Source organism: Nipponia nippon, unplaced genomic scaffold (genome assembly GCF_047370975.1).
Source record: "Nipponia nippon isolate SJK-2023a ecotype South Korea unplaced genomic scaffold, ASM4737097v1 scaffold_3, whole genome shotgun sequence".
NCBI lineage: Eukaryota > Metazoa > Chordata > Aves > Pelecaniformes > Threskiornithidae > Nipponia > Nipponia nippon.
Window position 1 is genome coordinate 74,520,316 of NW_028262347.1, and position 14,009 is coordinate 74,534,324.

Below are 14,009 nucleotides of genomic sequence, written 5' to 3' on the forward strand. Positions count from 1 at the left end.
CAATTTAAGCTGTTCACCAATTCAAAACAGGGTTTGAGTTTTGAAGAGCATTTTTGTTTATGAAGTCCCAAAAAAAAATGTTTCTCATGTTCACTGCAATCAATTTCTGAATGTAGCAAGCAGTAAGCCCTTCAGCATGAGGTCAGGACAGAGGCCTCCAGAGACCCCTTCCAACCTGAACTGCTCTATGATTTTATTATTAAAATCAGCTGTTACAGAATCAAAAGTGACTACTAAAAAAAAGCATAGATTTGTTTTAATGACATTGCTTTGTATTACCGTAAAGCAGAGAAAGCAAGCTTGAAGAATTTAAGAGTTAGAAAATATAACACCCCGTTCTACACAGCTCCTAGTACATCCTCAGATGACAACTACACAAAGTATCTACAAGAAGATCAGTGTTCAGACAGGAAAATTTTGTTTCTCCTTACCAATGTAAAAGAACTTGAATATTTGTACTGTTTTGTAGCGATAATATTCACATATAACTTGACATAGAGAAGATACATTACAGTAGAACTGCGTGTGATTCAGCAGATAATTGGCAATACTTATGGATTCTATAGACTTTCTGATAAATAATGCAATAAGAGTAATTTAAGCACTGAAGATATAAATTATTTTAATCCTGTCCTACACTTATGTTCTATGCTATGATGAAAAAAATTGAAAATGTTGAAATATATTAATGATTTTAGATACTTACAAATCTTACAGAAAGTGAGGATTAAGCATTAAAATTTTTTAACTACACTGTTTCAAAATTGTTTAGCTGACTAAACAATTTGACACACAACAGTAAATTTTTGCAAGAGAAGTTAATTAACTTTTCAAGTAAAACTCTGGACTCTTCAACTTCTTACTAATTGTTTTGACCCAAGAAGTACTAAGAGCAAAGGTAGCTAACAGCAGAGTTCAGAATAAGTCGTAGTTCATTCCACCTATCAATGTTCTTTATCTATTTTGCTATGATCCTGATGCTTCAGATTAGTCAAGCACATTTTCCATGCAATACATGATTCTCATTTTCATCTCCCTCCTAAATAGATGCCCCTCTAATGACGGGACTCCAAGGCAAACCTTCCGTTCACTCCATCCTTGTAACAAAAACAGTCATCTTTCATTTCAGCATCTTACTGTATGTATGTATGTGTAACATGCACGTGTAACAGACTGCAGCAGCAATGGTGGTAATGCTACTAGTGTCAAACCACATGCATTCTTGCTTGTTAGGTACACACAGCAGTTTAAACACAGACTAAAGAGTTAAAAACAAAATGCCACTGAAGAGCTTCATGAATAGGATGTTCTGCTCTTCAAAAGGACAAATGGAAAAAAGTGAGTTGAAAGGTTTTGGTCTTAAAGAAACTTGGTTGAAACAAAACTCAAGACAATTTTTAGACTGAAACTTCTAGCCAGACAGTAGTCTATTACTTTACTATTGCAGGACCAGTCAAATGAGTCCCTGTTCCACACCAACAGTACCAGTGGTTTTTATTCTGTTAATTGCAAATGAGGAAGGAAGCAGCTTTTTCCCCCCCCCCCCCTTAAACCTACTAGAACTTTCCTGAAAGGTTAGTCATCCCTCCTTAGTAAGAAAATGTTTGTTTCATTTATTAGCATTCCTGTATGAAAGAAAGAAATAAAAATATTCTGTTGAGAAGTACCCTCATCAGAGAGCTAAAAGAACAAAAACACGTTTAACTTCAGGTAGTCCTGCAAGGAGAAGGGAGTTGGACTCGATGACCCTTACAGCTCCCTTCCAACTCGAGATATTCTATGATTCTATGAACTCTGACAACCCTCTTTAGTATTACATGTTGTAAAGCTATTTGAATTGCACCTCAGGATGCTGGGGCTGTGCTTAACTTACAGCTATAGGCCTCGAAGAAATTACTTAGAAAAACCTCATTAGCTTTATTTTCATACTAACTGGACTGGCATGTGTCAAGTTTCTCCTCCTGTCAAGAAACTTCAGTAAAGGTTGGTCAATTCATGTGGTATTACCTCAATGTGCTCAGTTTTTCTATACGAATTAGTTCCAGCAGCTCTCTTCAGGGGAACTTCACTAAAACAAGACACTTCCCCATATCAGTAACTGCCGAATAACACAGTTTGAGAGCATATAATAAAACGCTCAGCTAAACACGGGCTGCAACTGAACTGCTGTTTTAGCCAGGTAAATTGACTGAAGAGTCGTATGGGGCCAGGTTAAGTATATTCTAGAAGCACAAAAGCAGCCAATCCTCAAGCAGATGACTCGTCATAAATACGAACGACTGCTCACCTCGAGAATACCAGAGACCAAGCGGCGGTACCTCTGCATACGGTCAGGACTAAGAGATGCAAGCAAGGACGGTAACGGGGCTGGTACTTAGCGAGACACCGCCTGCCTAAAACCAAAGCCGGCAGCGAATCCGAGGCACGTACTGACAGGTCTTACCCGCGACGGCCGGCGCGGGGAGAGCCCGCCGAGGGATCCGTCGCCGATGGCGCCCAGGGCAGCGCCCCAGCCCCGCGCGGCGTCCCGGCGGCCGTTACCTCAGCGGCCGCCCCCCTCCGCGCAACGGCAGCACAGGCAGCGCGGCGGCGGCAGCCAGCCGCCCCCTCCTCCTCCGCCTGCCCTTCCCCTCCCCTGCCCCGGGGCCGAGGGAAGTCCCCCACCGCTTTACGAACACGCCCTGCTCGGCACGGACCCGGCGAGGATGAGGCTCACGGGGCCCTCCCCTTCCCCTGCCTCGCCGGCATCGCAGCCCTCGGCCCCCCGGGCCGGCGGCGGGGACGCCGGCCGAGAGCGAGTGGGAGAGCTCGCCCCTCCGCTAACGGGGGGAGCAGCCAAGTTTCAGCGGGGAGGGCAGGAAAGGAAGAAGAGTAAAGCGAGCGACGGGGGAAGGAGGAGGAGGGCCGGAGGGGGCAGGGGATGCTGCCGCGCCGACACGCCCCGCCGCCAGGCTGCCGAGCAAATGGGGCTCAGCGCAGGGGGCTGCATTTGGAGAGCGAGGAGGGAGGGGGAGGGGAAGGAAGCGAGGCGGCAGCTCCCCCGCACAATGGCCGCCCGCCCGCCCTCCCCCCTTCCTTCCTCTCTCTCTTCCCTCCCTCCCTCCCTCCCTCCCTCTCCCCTCCCCGAGCTCGGGCGGCCGCATCCCCCGCCGGGGACCCGAGCGCAAGGCCCCGCGACGCGCCCGGCCTCCCCCGTACCTGCAGCGTCACCTCCTCGGGTCTCCAGTGGGGCCGCAGGCGGCGCAGGAGCTGCAGGGCGCCCTGGCGGTAGCCGGGCCCCTCCCGCTCGCTGACAGTGATGTCCAGCTTGGGCACCTCCGGGGAGCCGGGCGGGACGTGGATGTAGTTGGACATGGCGGCGGGCGGGACGCGGCACGGGGCGACAAGGGCGAGCGGCTCTCGCTGGCCTCTCCTCCGCGGCGCAGCCGGCAACTGAGGGGGAAATTTCCACTTCGGCTCTCGATAAAGCGGCTCCACCTCCCCCCGGCTGCGGCGCGGAGCAGCCTGGGAGAGCGGGCGGGGCCCGGCGGCGCCCTGCCCTCCGCCTCCCCCGCGCCCCTCACCTGCCCGCCCGCCCGCCCGCCGCCGGCAGCCTCTCGCCCCTCGCCCCTGCCCGCGGCCGGGAGGCAGCGGGGAGGTAATAAATAAAAGCCCCTCGCGGCTGTGGAGGCAGCCGGTGCGGGAGAGCGGCCCCCGCCGCCGCCCGCTCCCCGGGCGAGCGGGGCGTGAAGGAATGCGGCCGGCAGCTGCCGCGGCGCCGCCCAGTCAGTCACCGGGCAAGCGGCTGGTTTTAATCAGGCCATGGGTTAGCTGCCGCCGTTAATTTTTCTCTTTAATTTCTGTGCCAGCCTTCGTAGCGGCCCCCCCCTTTGGTTTCCCCCCTTGCCCCGCAGGGTGTGTACCTGCTAACCACCTTCCAGTTTCAACCAGTTGTAGTTCGCTACCGTTTCTGCTCCCTTAGGGCACGGGGAAGGTGCCGCGCTACGTGCCCGCCCTGATTAAACATCCTCGTAACGATTACCCTTTTCGTGAGCACTACAGACAAGTTACGTACTTCTTTTTTTCCTGTTTTGTGCTGAAAACCTTGCCGCCTTGAAGTTTTATGGGGCAGTTCTTTTCAGAAGAAAAAAAAAAAAAAGAAAAAAAAACCCAAAAAAACCCTGACTACACCAGAGCATTTTAATCCATCAAGGAAAAAAAAAAGAAACGAATTATCTTGGTTTTTTTAGAAATATTTTGATACAAGTACCTGCCTCCCGTCACATTCAGATCTTCCCATCTAGGAAACACTGAAAACTCAAGAAATTCCTCTGTCATAAAGCAAGTTTATTAGGTTAGTGTAAAACACGAGAACTATGCAAAGAGAATAGTGGCCGCTCTCTTCCCTGAAGAGCTGTTACTCTAAATAGACCCAGGTCAGGGGAAAGGGGCGTAATTTAGGCTTAAAATGAACAATGCCACGAGGGAAACAGCTAGCTCTACAGGTTTAGTTCTCATTCATTTCATATGTGTTCCTCTCCAAAAGCGCAGTGCGTTAGTAACCCCCTTAGGTTAGTGCGTTAGTAACCTTTCCACTGTGTCACCCACCACCACCTACTTGTGAGTGTGTCTTGTCTTTTACTAAGAATTGCTGTTGTCTTGTCACCGAAGGGTTTTGCATGACCTCACTATCTAAATGCATCATCACTTCTATTATCTCTGTTGAACACCTCACCTCATCCCAGTATTTATTCTTCCTTCACTCACCTGTATGCCTTTCCCCTCAGACAGGATTAAACATTTGGAATAATCTGTCAACAATTTTTCAAGTAATTTCCTTGTTAAATCTTTTTTTCCTCACGATCATTAATCTCAGTATTCTGCCTAAACTTTGGTTCAGACCAAATGTTTAAAAATCTTTAGAGCCAGGAATCTATCTTTGTGAGGGTTCAATAAACAAAATCTCCTTCTCTTGTATTTTAACTGAAAATGTAATCTTTATGGGTTGGTAACATATTAGTGTAAATATGTTATTCTACATTAATAGCCTTTTTCTATCCAAGATTAAAAGCGTAAGAATATAGGGGCCTAATTTCAAATGTCATAAAATTTCCAGATCTAAATGTTATAGCTTGAGTACATTTCTAGTGGTAATATGCTTTTGACTTTCCTTTGCTTAAATCTGTTCCCTAAAAAAACCTGTTTCAAGTTTTATAACCCTCTTTCCTGTGATTTCGCATCTGTCTTTTATATACACTGACTCACCACTTTCTTAAAATCTTCCTTCTCCATCTCACCTGATTGGACCTACCCATTTCTTCCATTAGCCCACTCCACTGTTTCTTCTTTAAATGTAAGGACATTTTGAAAGTTAAACTCTTTTTTATTTGGGGGGGGGGGGGGAAAAAAAAGGTTTCTTTAAACACACTCACCTTCATACATTGTTCAGTCCTATATAAGTTAGTATTACCATAGTAGCATGATGTCACTCTATCTGATCAAGCGTGTGATACATAGTGCCCTCCGCTTAGGCAGTTTGGTAGATGATAAACTAAAAGTTATTTATGGATTAAGGGCAAAGTGACATTTTTGTTGAAATAAAATATCAAAGGTTGAATGCTCCAGCTTCCGTATGTTAATTTCAATAAGAACTGGTCTAAACAGAGATTCAATCTTGCTAATGCTGAACATAATACTCCTACCAGAAGTTGTTTCAGTTGTTAACCTTGAGAAGCCTTGCTAACTTACCCAAGACTGACTAAATTTCCAGAAGTCGGCTGTGAGTATATTTTAAACATAAAGGGAGGAAGTTGGAGCAGTCATGGTGCTTAGATTGTTTGGGAATTAAGGGAACTGAACTTCTGCCTACTAAATATTTCTCAAATAGATGAAAGAACCAAGAACACTTAGGCAACTTCATCTTTCTGGTCATGGTATAGACCCGTCCTTTTTGCTTGTCTTCATGGTGCATTGGGAATTCTTAATGCCTGTTTTAAAACAATTCAATAGAAGTTATAGCTTGCTACTCACTCTGTTTCCTTTCCTTTTTACATTTTGTTTCCTGCAAATATTTGCTGTGTTCAAATCAAACCCCAGAAAGCATCTTCTGAAGACTGGGACTCTTTCTCAAGTTTCCAAGAATAGTGTGCTTTTCCTTTTTGAAAAATGTATTTTCCTTATTCTTTTCCCCACTCCTGACACCTATACCCTACAAACTGTGAAATTCGTTACTAAGAACTCCAGTGGGTCCCTCACAGGCTGCAAGTGTTCAGGTCAGCTGTAGACTTGTTCTTAGAAAGACCTGACGTTACATGAAGTAAGGGCTCAGGAATAAAGAGAATGTGTTTTCTTTTAATGCCCAATAGTTTTGTAGGTACACCATACTAAATTAAAGTCATCCTAAGGCTGACCACAGACGTACACAACATGGAATTGAAGAAAACAGGGTGCTTTAGTTCTCTCCCAGGCCTGTGCTCTACCAGGCAATCCAGCCTGTCCGACCTGCTTATCCTCACTGTTCTGCCATCCTCTTTTCCTTCTTCTGCTAATCAGAAACCAGGTTGTGCCATTTCATTTATTCCTACATTTTTCACCTTGCCTTTAGGTCAGTGCTGGATGCTTTATAAGCTCTTTAAAAGAAAGAAAAAAAAAAAAAAAGGCACAAAGGAAAGAGCAACGTCAGGCTCAGAACCAGTTTTAACTTCCCAGGTGCAGTTCTCCTGGCTGCTTTCCAAACCCAGTAATTCAGTAATTGCTTGAGAAGAACTCAATGCATAAATGTGACTATAAATGGGAAATTTACCCCTTCTAGCCATAATTAATAATAATAACATTTTGCATAGCAGAGAGTCTCAAAATACTTTCTGTTGTCCTAATCTCACAAATACAAAAATTGAGTCATCAGAAGGTTAAACCTGCCGTTAGACCAGTCAGTCAGTGGGCCTGGAAATAATTTTTGACTTCCGGTCCAGTTCTTCGATCACAGGCTTTCTTCAGTGCTTTAAAGAATGTCATCTCTGTTGTTATCCAGCATGTATTATTTGTGTCAAGATGAATCACATCTCTGTACACACAGTGTTAAACTGTAATTCAACTCTTATATTTATTTATTTATTATATCGATTTTTAAAGTGCCTGGTGCCCTAGCATCCATATTGATTTACCGGCAACAACTCTCAACACACAAAGTTGATAGTTCTGTCATATGTTTATTGTACTTCATAAACAGATTTCATTTTAATCTTGGTGAAGACTAGCTTGAAACATATTTTATAAAAATCTTGACAGTTTACAGATTTCTGTAAGATGGATACTGCTTGGTATGTTGTTGAAATGGTAAAAACCCTTCTCTTGTGCAAGTTGCTTGACAGAGTAATAGGTTATAGCTTTTTCAAGTATCTTTTGAAAGCTACATACGATAACAGAGTAAAAGCCGCAATGCTCACTGCACTTTTATGGCTTAATTTTCTAGTAGCCTAGCAATTTGTGACACCCATTTGACACCTTCCATGTGATAACCTAGTTCCTGACTATCTAACCCCTATTTTTTCCAACATGGGAGTGGTGCGGTGCATAATGTAATGTAATAACAGATGTGACTACATGTGAAATAGCTTAGTGGTTTCCGGCTCTTTCAGCTTTTCAGGGTTTCACCTGGAACCCTCAGAAGTTTCTAGTGGAAGTCTGGACATCTGTGCCAATAGGCGTGGTTACCTCCAAGGCTCCTTCAGATGAACAGACAGATGCCTTCCCTCTGTGCTGTCCCTGGCTCTGAGTCCATGAACTGTAGGCTGAACCGCTGCGAGTAGTTACCCGGTCACATGTCCTGCAGGAAACCTAAGCAAACTAAGCAGAATGCTTAAACGTGCCTGCGAAGTAACCTCCGTGCAGTGAAGAGACAAAACCTGACATAAACCTGCTTAAGTCAGTAGGACGAAATACATGCTTATGCTTACGCAGGTGCTAAACCAAAATGAGCAGCTTAGCAAGGAATTCTGCGATTCCTGCATGCTGGTGGGGCTGAACTGTACGTTTGGTTAGGGCTATTTATAAAACCTTATAGCCACTGGGTATAAAGAAAGAAGAGAAAATCTTCGTACTAATTACGCTACTCAAAATACAGGTTAAGTAAAGCATTACAAAATCATAATTAAGGCCAGTGTCTGCATTTATTTTAATAGACACGCCTGTATTTTATAATATGAAGAGTAATTACAAGTTGACTGATCCTTGACTAAACTTGAACTGTACATGTGTCCAATGATTCACCATATCCTGGTGCTTTTCTCAAGGGCAACAAATACATATACTGTGTAACTACCCAAAAAGAGTCTACTTTTAGGCAGATTTAGGATGCCTTGCATGCAAGAATAAATTCACCTGCAGCAATATAAGAGGAGAAATTGAATGGCTTTTAAAGCTTCTAGAAATTTAAGCTTTTCTAACATTTTATTGACTAATCAAACATCCTCCTATGAAGAAAAGTTATAAACCTCAGCAATTTGAAACACTCTCTGTGAACAAAGACAATATCAAATGTGCATTTAAGTGTTATGCAAGCTTGTAAAAGAAGTCTAGAATACTTTTTCCTTTTTTTAACGTACTGTCAGAATGCCATTCTGTATTCTCTAGTGAAATGTCTAATCAATTTTCTAGCATAAAAAGTGTGTGGAGAGTTAGCTGAACTAAATCAAAACAATTAAAAAATGTGTACAGAATTATCTTGAGAGACTGAGAGTATAGTTATCACATATAAATGACTGCCAATTCACATTCAACCTGAATCAATAATAAAGAAGGAAAGGCAAAAAAGGGTGGCAAAGAGAGGAGATGAGAGGGAGAAGGGGAAGGAAAGAGCAGGAAATGGTTGTGATTCTGTGTCAATGAGAGAAGAAATTACTAAACTGACTTAAGTGTCTTCCTCACAAAAACACCATTCCCAGCAAATTTCTTGGTAGTTTCAAGAAGTCAAGGACTGAAAAAATCATAGAAATTACAAGCAATGGTGCTGCTTTCTTGTGCTTATACCTGATTCCTTTTCATCAAGTTGATAGATAATTGAGGGGACTCTGGGGCAACACCACTGCATCCTTTCCGTAAATATTCGAGCTTGCCTACCGAGGCCTGCATGCCCAGTAGACTCCAAGCTGGATGCTCTTTTGGTGCCCCTTTGTGCATATTTTCTCTAAGCCTTACTTCCATCCTTGTTTATAGCCTATTTCCTACAGATTTAAGGTTAATGCGACCAGACTGTGTGTCTGTCCTCCCTTAATAACTTGAGGAGGAGGGACTTTAGAAATTCACTGGGACTTTAAATCCCAAAGACAGTTTTAAACCTTAGAACTGGGAACTGAACAGGCAAAAAGAATCCCCATTATTTCTCACTGAGAGAAAGGAAAGTTGAGCTAAGCTTTTATCCATTCTCTTGCTACCGATGAAGTAACTTGCTTGGATTTTGTCTCTGTGTTTGCCACTTCTCAGTTAGACAGAAGGGAGAGATCACTTCACTTTTGAAAGGTGCATCATCCCAGTTTCTCTGGATTAAAATTGACTAGCATAACCTAGTTTAGTTTCCCCTGCTCAGACTTTGCCTCTTTTTTCTTTATTTTGAGCCCCCTGCCTTGTTTCTCATGTAGTGCTCTCATGCTTTGGTCCTTTCCTGCTGGTAGGGTGGAAGTACGCAGCTTCGTAATGAAGGGCTTGCACTGTGTCCAAGGGACAAGCAACAGCACCCCAAATTAGTCCATGGCTCTGCAGTCATTTTCCTTTTCTGGAGCTCTTCTTTTTGTTCTATAACCTACACACTTCATTTTGTTTGTATTTTTTTTCCCCATTGGCTTTTGTTTTTAGCCGACTCCTGTTTCTTTTGGTCTTTCTTCTTTTGTTGAACACCAGCCTGCTTAAAATCAGTTACACCAGAGGAGCAGACCTTTGAGCCGCCCGTTCAGCTTCCATTGCCGTCACCAGGAAAACCACCGTTCTTCATTAGGAGCCAAATGAAGTGAAACAGGCTACCCACGTCTGTACAGTCACATGAGCTTGGATTAAAGTTCAGAGCGGAGCGCTGCTCCCTCGCTGCCGTCACCCCTCGCCCAGTGACGGTGCACGCTCCCCCCTGCTCCCCCCCACCTCTCGGGGTGCAGCAGTGCAGCACGGCCGGAGGTGCCCTGGGGGCCGGGGGCGATGGGGGATGCCCCCGGGGCTGCAGGGCAGGGCAGGGCCTGGCAGCCAGGGCTGTCCGACCACCCCAGCCAAGGAGTGGGGCAGGCTGGGCTGAAATGGGGTCCTGGGGAGGCTGGGCAAGCCCATGAGTGCTCCAGGGCCTGGCAGCAGCCCCCCTAGTTCCACCCTGGAGCAAAACAACCTGCTCTCAAGGGGGCAGGGGAGAAGCAAATCTGACTTTCAGAAGGGCAGACTCATATTTCCATTCTGAACCTACAAGCTGTAGGTCACCATCTCAGGCTGCTTTTGAAAGTCCTACAGATTTTATTTTTTCAGTATTGTTTGTTTCGTTATTGGTCCTACAGATTTTATTTACTCCTGAGGCTGGGAATCTTAGGGGGAGCTGCCAAAGAAGTGTAGTGGGCCTAAGAGAACAGCTCAGAACAGCCTGATATTTAATCATAGGCTGTAAATATCTTTTACAGACTCCTCTGTTTGCAACTGTTGCTAAGCATGGGAAATTACTGAATTAGTCAGCTTCATTTGTATTTTTGTTAAGGGAGAGCTTGGAGCATTAATTAAATTAAATTTCAAGCCTAGGGATAATAAAGCTATGTATTCCCATTGGAAAAGTAAAATGATAATACGATAAAAAATAAATACAATGTAATAAAATGACAGCAAATATACCAAGGGCAAAGGGCCACACTTTTTGGCAAAGTCTTTGTCTTCCCCTCCATAGGGTTGTAGAGCTCAACAACGACAGAAGCACAGAGGACTGCAGGAGAGGAGAATTGCTTCCCTGACTCCTGCCAGCTTGGACAACAAGCAGTAAGCACGCAGGAGGGGAATCAAGGAGAAAGGTAGCAAGAGTTGGTACTACAAGAACATGGTGTCTTACTAGGAGCTCCCAGTGCAAGTGGAATTCAGAGTTTAAGTTTTATCAAAACACCTTGAAAGAGAACTGCAAGCCTCACTGCAGTGTAAGCAAACACATTCTTAATCATTACCAGCTTTCCTAAATTCTGTTTCTTTCTCATCTTCCCTTAAAATATTTTGGTTCATGCAGCAGATTCAACTCTGCAGTCTTTACACTTGAAGATGTTTCTGGTTTGTTGGAATCCACAAAGCTTTTAACATGTGAAAAGAAAAGAATATTCATTCCGGCTTCACCCCCCCTCTCCAAAGCACCAGAGGTATGGAGTAGTGCCTCTGGTTCTTTCTCACACACTGGAATTTTGCATTTCTATGTCAGCTAGGCCTCCCTGCCCACAATCCCTCAAGGCTGAGGTTCACCCAGACTACAGCAGAAAATCTTTTGCAAGCAGGTCGCAACTGCAGCATTTTGCTTCAGTTCTGTGATCCCTGTATCTTCTGTCTCAATGTGTTTCTGAGATTTACATTTTTATCTTCATTTTAAGTTTCTAAGTGAGCGGCATTTTTGTTTAGAAGATACTGTTTTCCCTGGCATTCATTACAATTGGCTGTGCTTCGAGTATGTCAGGAGCTTAGTCAGCTGTTAGTGCAACCGAGACTTGTTTTTCTTCTTTTTATCCCTTTCATCCAGTGGAAAAAGTTTCCTGCTGGTCTCCCTACTGATATTTGATATCCTGTCTCCAACTGATGTACGTCTTTAACTTTTAAAGAACAGCATGTCAACTAGCTCTGTTAATTATCACTCATTTCGTCTTTTTTTTTTTTTTTTTTTTTTTTTTTTTTTTTTTGCATTGCAAGATTATTTTGGAGGTGTTACTTCTCAGGGGAATGACTTTTTCTAATGAAACTCCCTCTTCTGTAATAATAATAAAAAATTGCTTTCTCGTGCTTTGCAACAAAGTATTTATTTAATCTACAGAATCGAAGGAATGCTTAGAGTAAGCAAAGCAACCAGTCAGCAGCTTTTCTGAAAGTCTGTTACATGTAATACTGTAATGCAAAAAAGTAGGGAACTTGAGAGGTTTTTTTAGTTTCTCTTAAAGTCGTTTACATTCTGATAGGTTTTCCTGATAATCATCTTTCCTCCTCTCTTTCCTCCTCTTTTTTACCAGAAATAATCTTTATGGCACCAACAGCAATTACCTACATTGGAAAGAAACAGTGGGAAGCCATTACTGTGCAGTTATTGATCATGTAATCAAATATATAACTAAAAGCCATGCCAAAAGCTGTCCACTGGTCTTTTTACGATGAGTAAACAACAAAAACATTTCCAAAACCTTATTCTACCACAAACCTTGAACTCCCTGCTTATCTTTACAAGCATTTGTTTCCCACTGTCATTGGGAACACAAAGCTTTAAGCGGTAGAAAAACACAAGTATATAAAAGTAGAAATACCGAAGGAATGTTTGAAAGGTATATCGACAGATCCTACAATTGCATGGATTAATTGCCCAGAATTATGTATTTATAAAAACACCTGCAATACCATTCACAGATCCTTAGCAGTGGACAAGTGGAACTCCTGGGATAGCTCTTCTGTGACGGTCACTTCTAGTTCAATGAATCATTGTCTTGCTTTGCTTTGCAAAGTTACATAAAGTCGTTGGCTCAAGGTCAACTTCTGTGTGATCCCTAAAGCCTCCCCAAACCAGCTCTGCCACAGCCTCAACCAGATCCTGTCTTACAAGCCAGTACCAAACATGGACCTGTGATGAAGAAAATAGAATAACCCCAGATGTCTGAACCTTCAGAACTGTTTTAAAAAAAGCCCACCTTAAAAACCTTTAATGAATTTAAGGTCACAGCTTATTTGTAGTTCACTTTCTGCCAGTCAGGGATTTATTTTTCCTCCACCAAGGAGGAAAACTTTTCCACCAAGAAAAGTTCTCCTTAATCGTGTGTGTACATGAAAGTTGATTCCAGAAACCAAACCTCTGGCAGAAAATATTTTTTCCTACAATAACATCTCCCTTGCTTACTCTTTTATAAAGCAAACTCTTTAATTGCTTCCAGAAATACTCTGGGTTTCTGCTCTTCTCTGGTGTATTTCAACTTTCCCTTTTTTATCTTTGTGGTGTTTTTCAGCATTCTTTCCTCAGCTAGCTGTTCAAATCTGATCCTCATAATTCACGAGCTGTTTTCATAAAAAGAGTGAGGCTTCTCTTAGAAAGAAAAGCGCACAAATAAGAGGTTTTACCTGGCCAAAAGAGTCTGGCAAAATCTGAATTTCATATGGAAAGGATCACAGAGCAGAACACAAATACAAGAACAAGGCGCACTTTTGATGCAGGTGCTGAAAGCGTAAACAAGATCAGAAAAAGGTTAGAAAATGAAATGTAATTAGTACAGTGTTTGTTATTTTTGAATACCGTATTGGGAAACACAGTCATAATGGGGGGGGGGGGGGGGGCAGGAAATAACAGAAAAACTGCCTGATAGAGAAGCTCAGGCTCAAAGTTCAAGAAGCAGCTGAAACAGGCCCAGAGTAGCTGTGGAGATGCACTTTTTGTGTCTTTGACCCAGCTTTACAAAACCTTGAAGTTAATTCCAGTTTTACATGAGCAAAAGATGTTTCTGTGTGGACATAAGGTGAGTGAAAGCATTACAAGCATTTCAAAAATAAGATAAGCTGTTTCCATAGACGTAGCCTATGGAAACCCTTTTCAAAAAACTAATCGCTACTTTTATGTCCCTTATCAGCAAAACATGGAATTCACTCCAATAAAACTTATGTCCAATGAATTTAGAATAAATTAAAGAAAAGCATTTTTAACTGAGATAGGCATACAGAAAATAGTGCTTTGGGCAGTTTAGGTAAATATGTGGCTGAATAATTTTATGGCTGATAATAATACCTGCAGTTACTGCATGTACCAGGTTAAGGATAATTAAGATAAGGGTAATTAAATCTTATTCTTGTAGGGTATA

General features: G+C 43.0%; 1 protein-coding gene across 2 annotated transcripts in view; it reads right to left on the reverse strand.

Annotated features, from left to right (window-relative positions):
* ETNK1 (ethanolamine kinase 1) overlaps window positions 1-3,492 on the reverse strand; it is a 34,127-nt gene extending 30,635 nt beyond the window's left edge. For both annotated transcript variants that reach the window (XR_015707106.1, XM_087768227.1), the window contains exon 1: window positions 3,199-3,492. Coding sequence is in view for 1 of the 2 variants with exons in the window: in XM_087768227.1 (XP_087624353.1) it covers window positions 3,199-3,354 (156 nt within the window). In the remaining variant the exon portion in view is untranslated. The remainder of the gene's footprint in view (window positions 1-3,198) is intronic.
* Window positions 3,493-14,009: the final 10,517 nt, after the last annotated feature.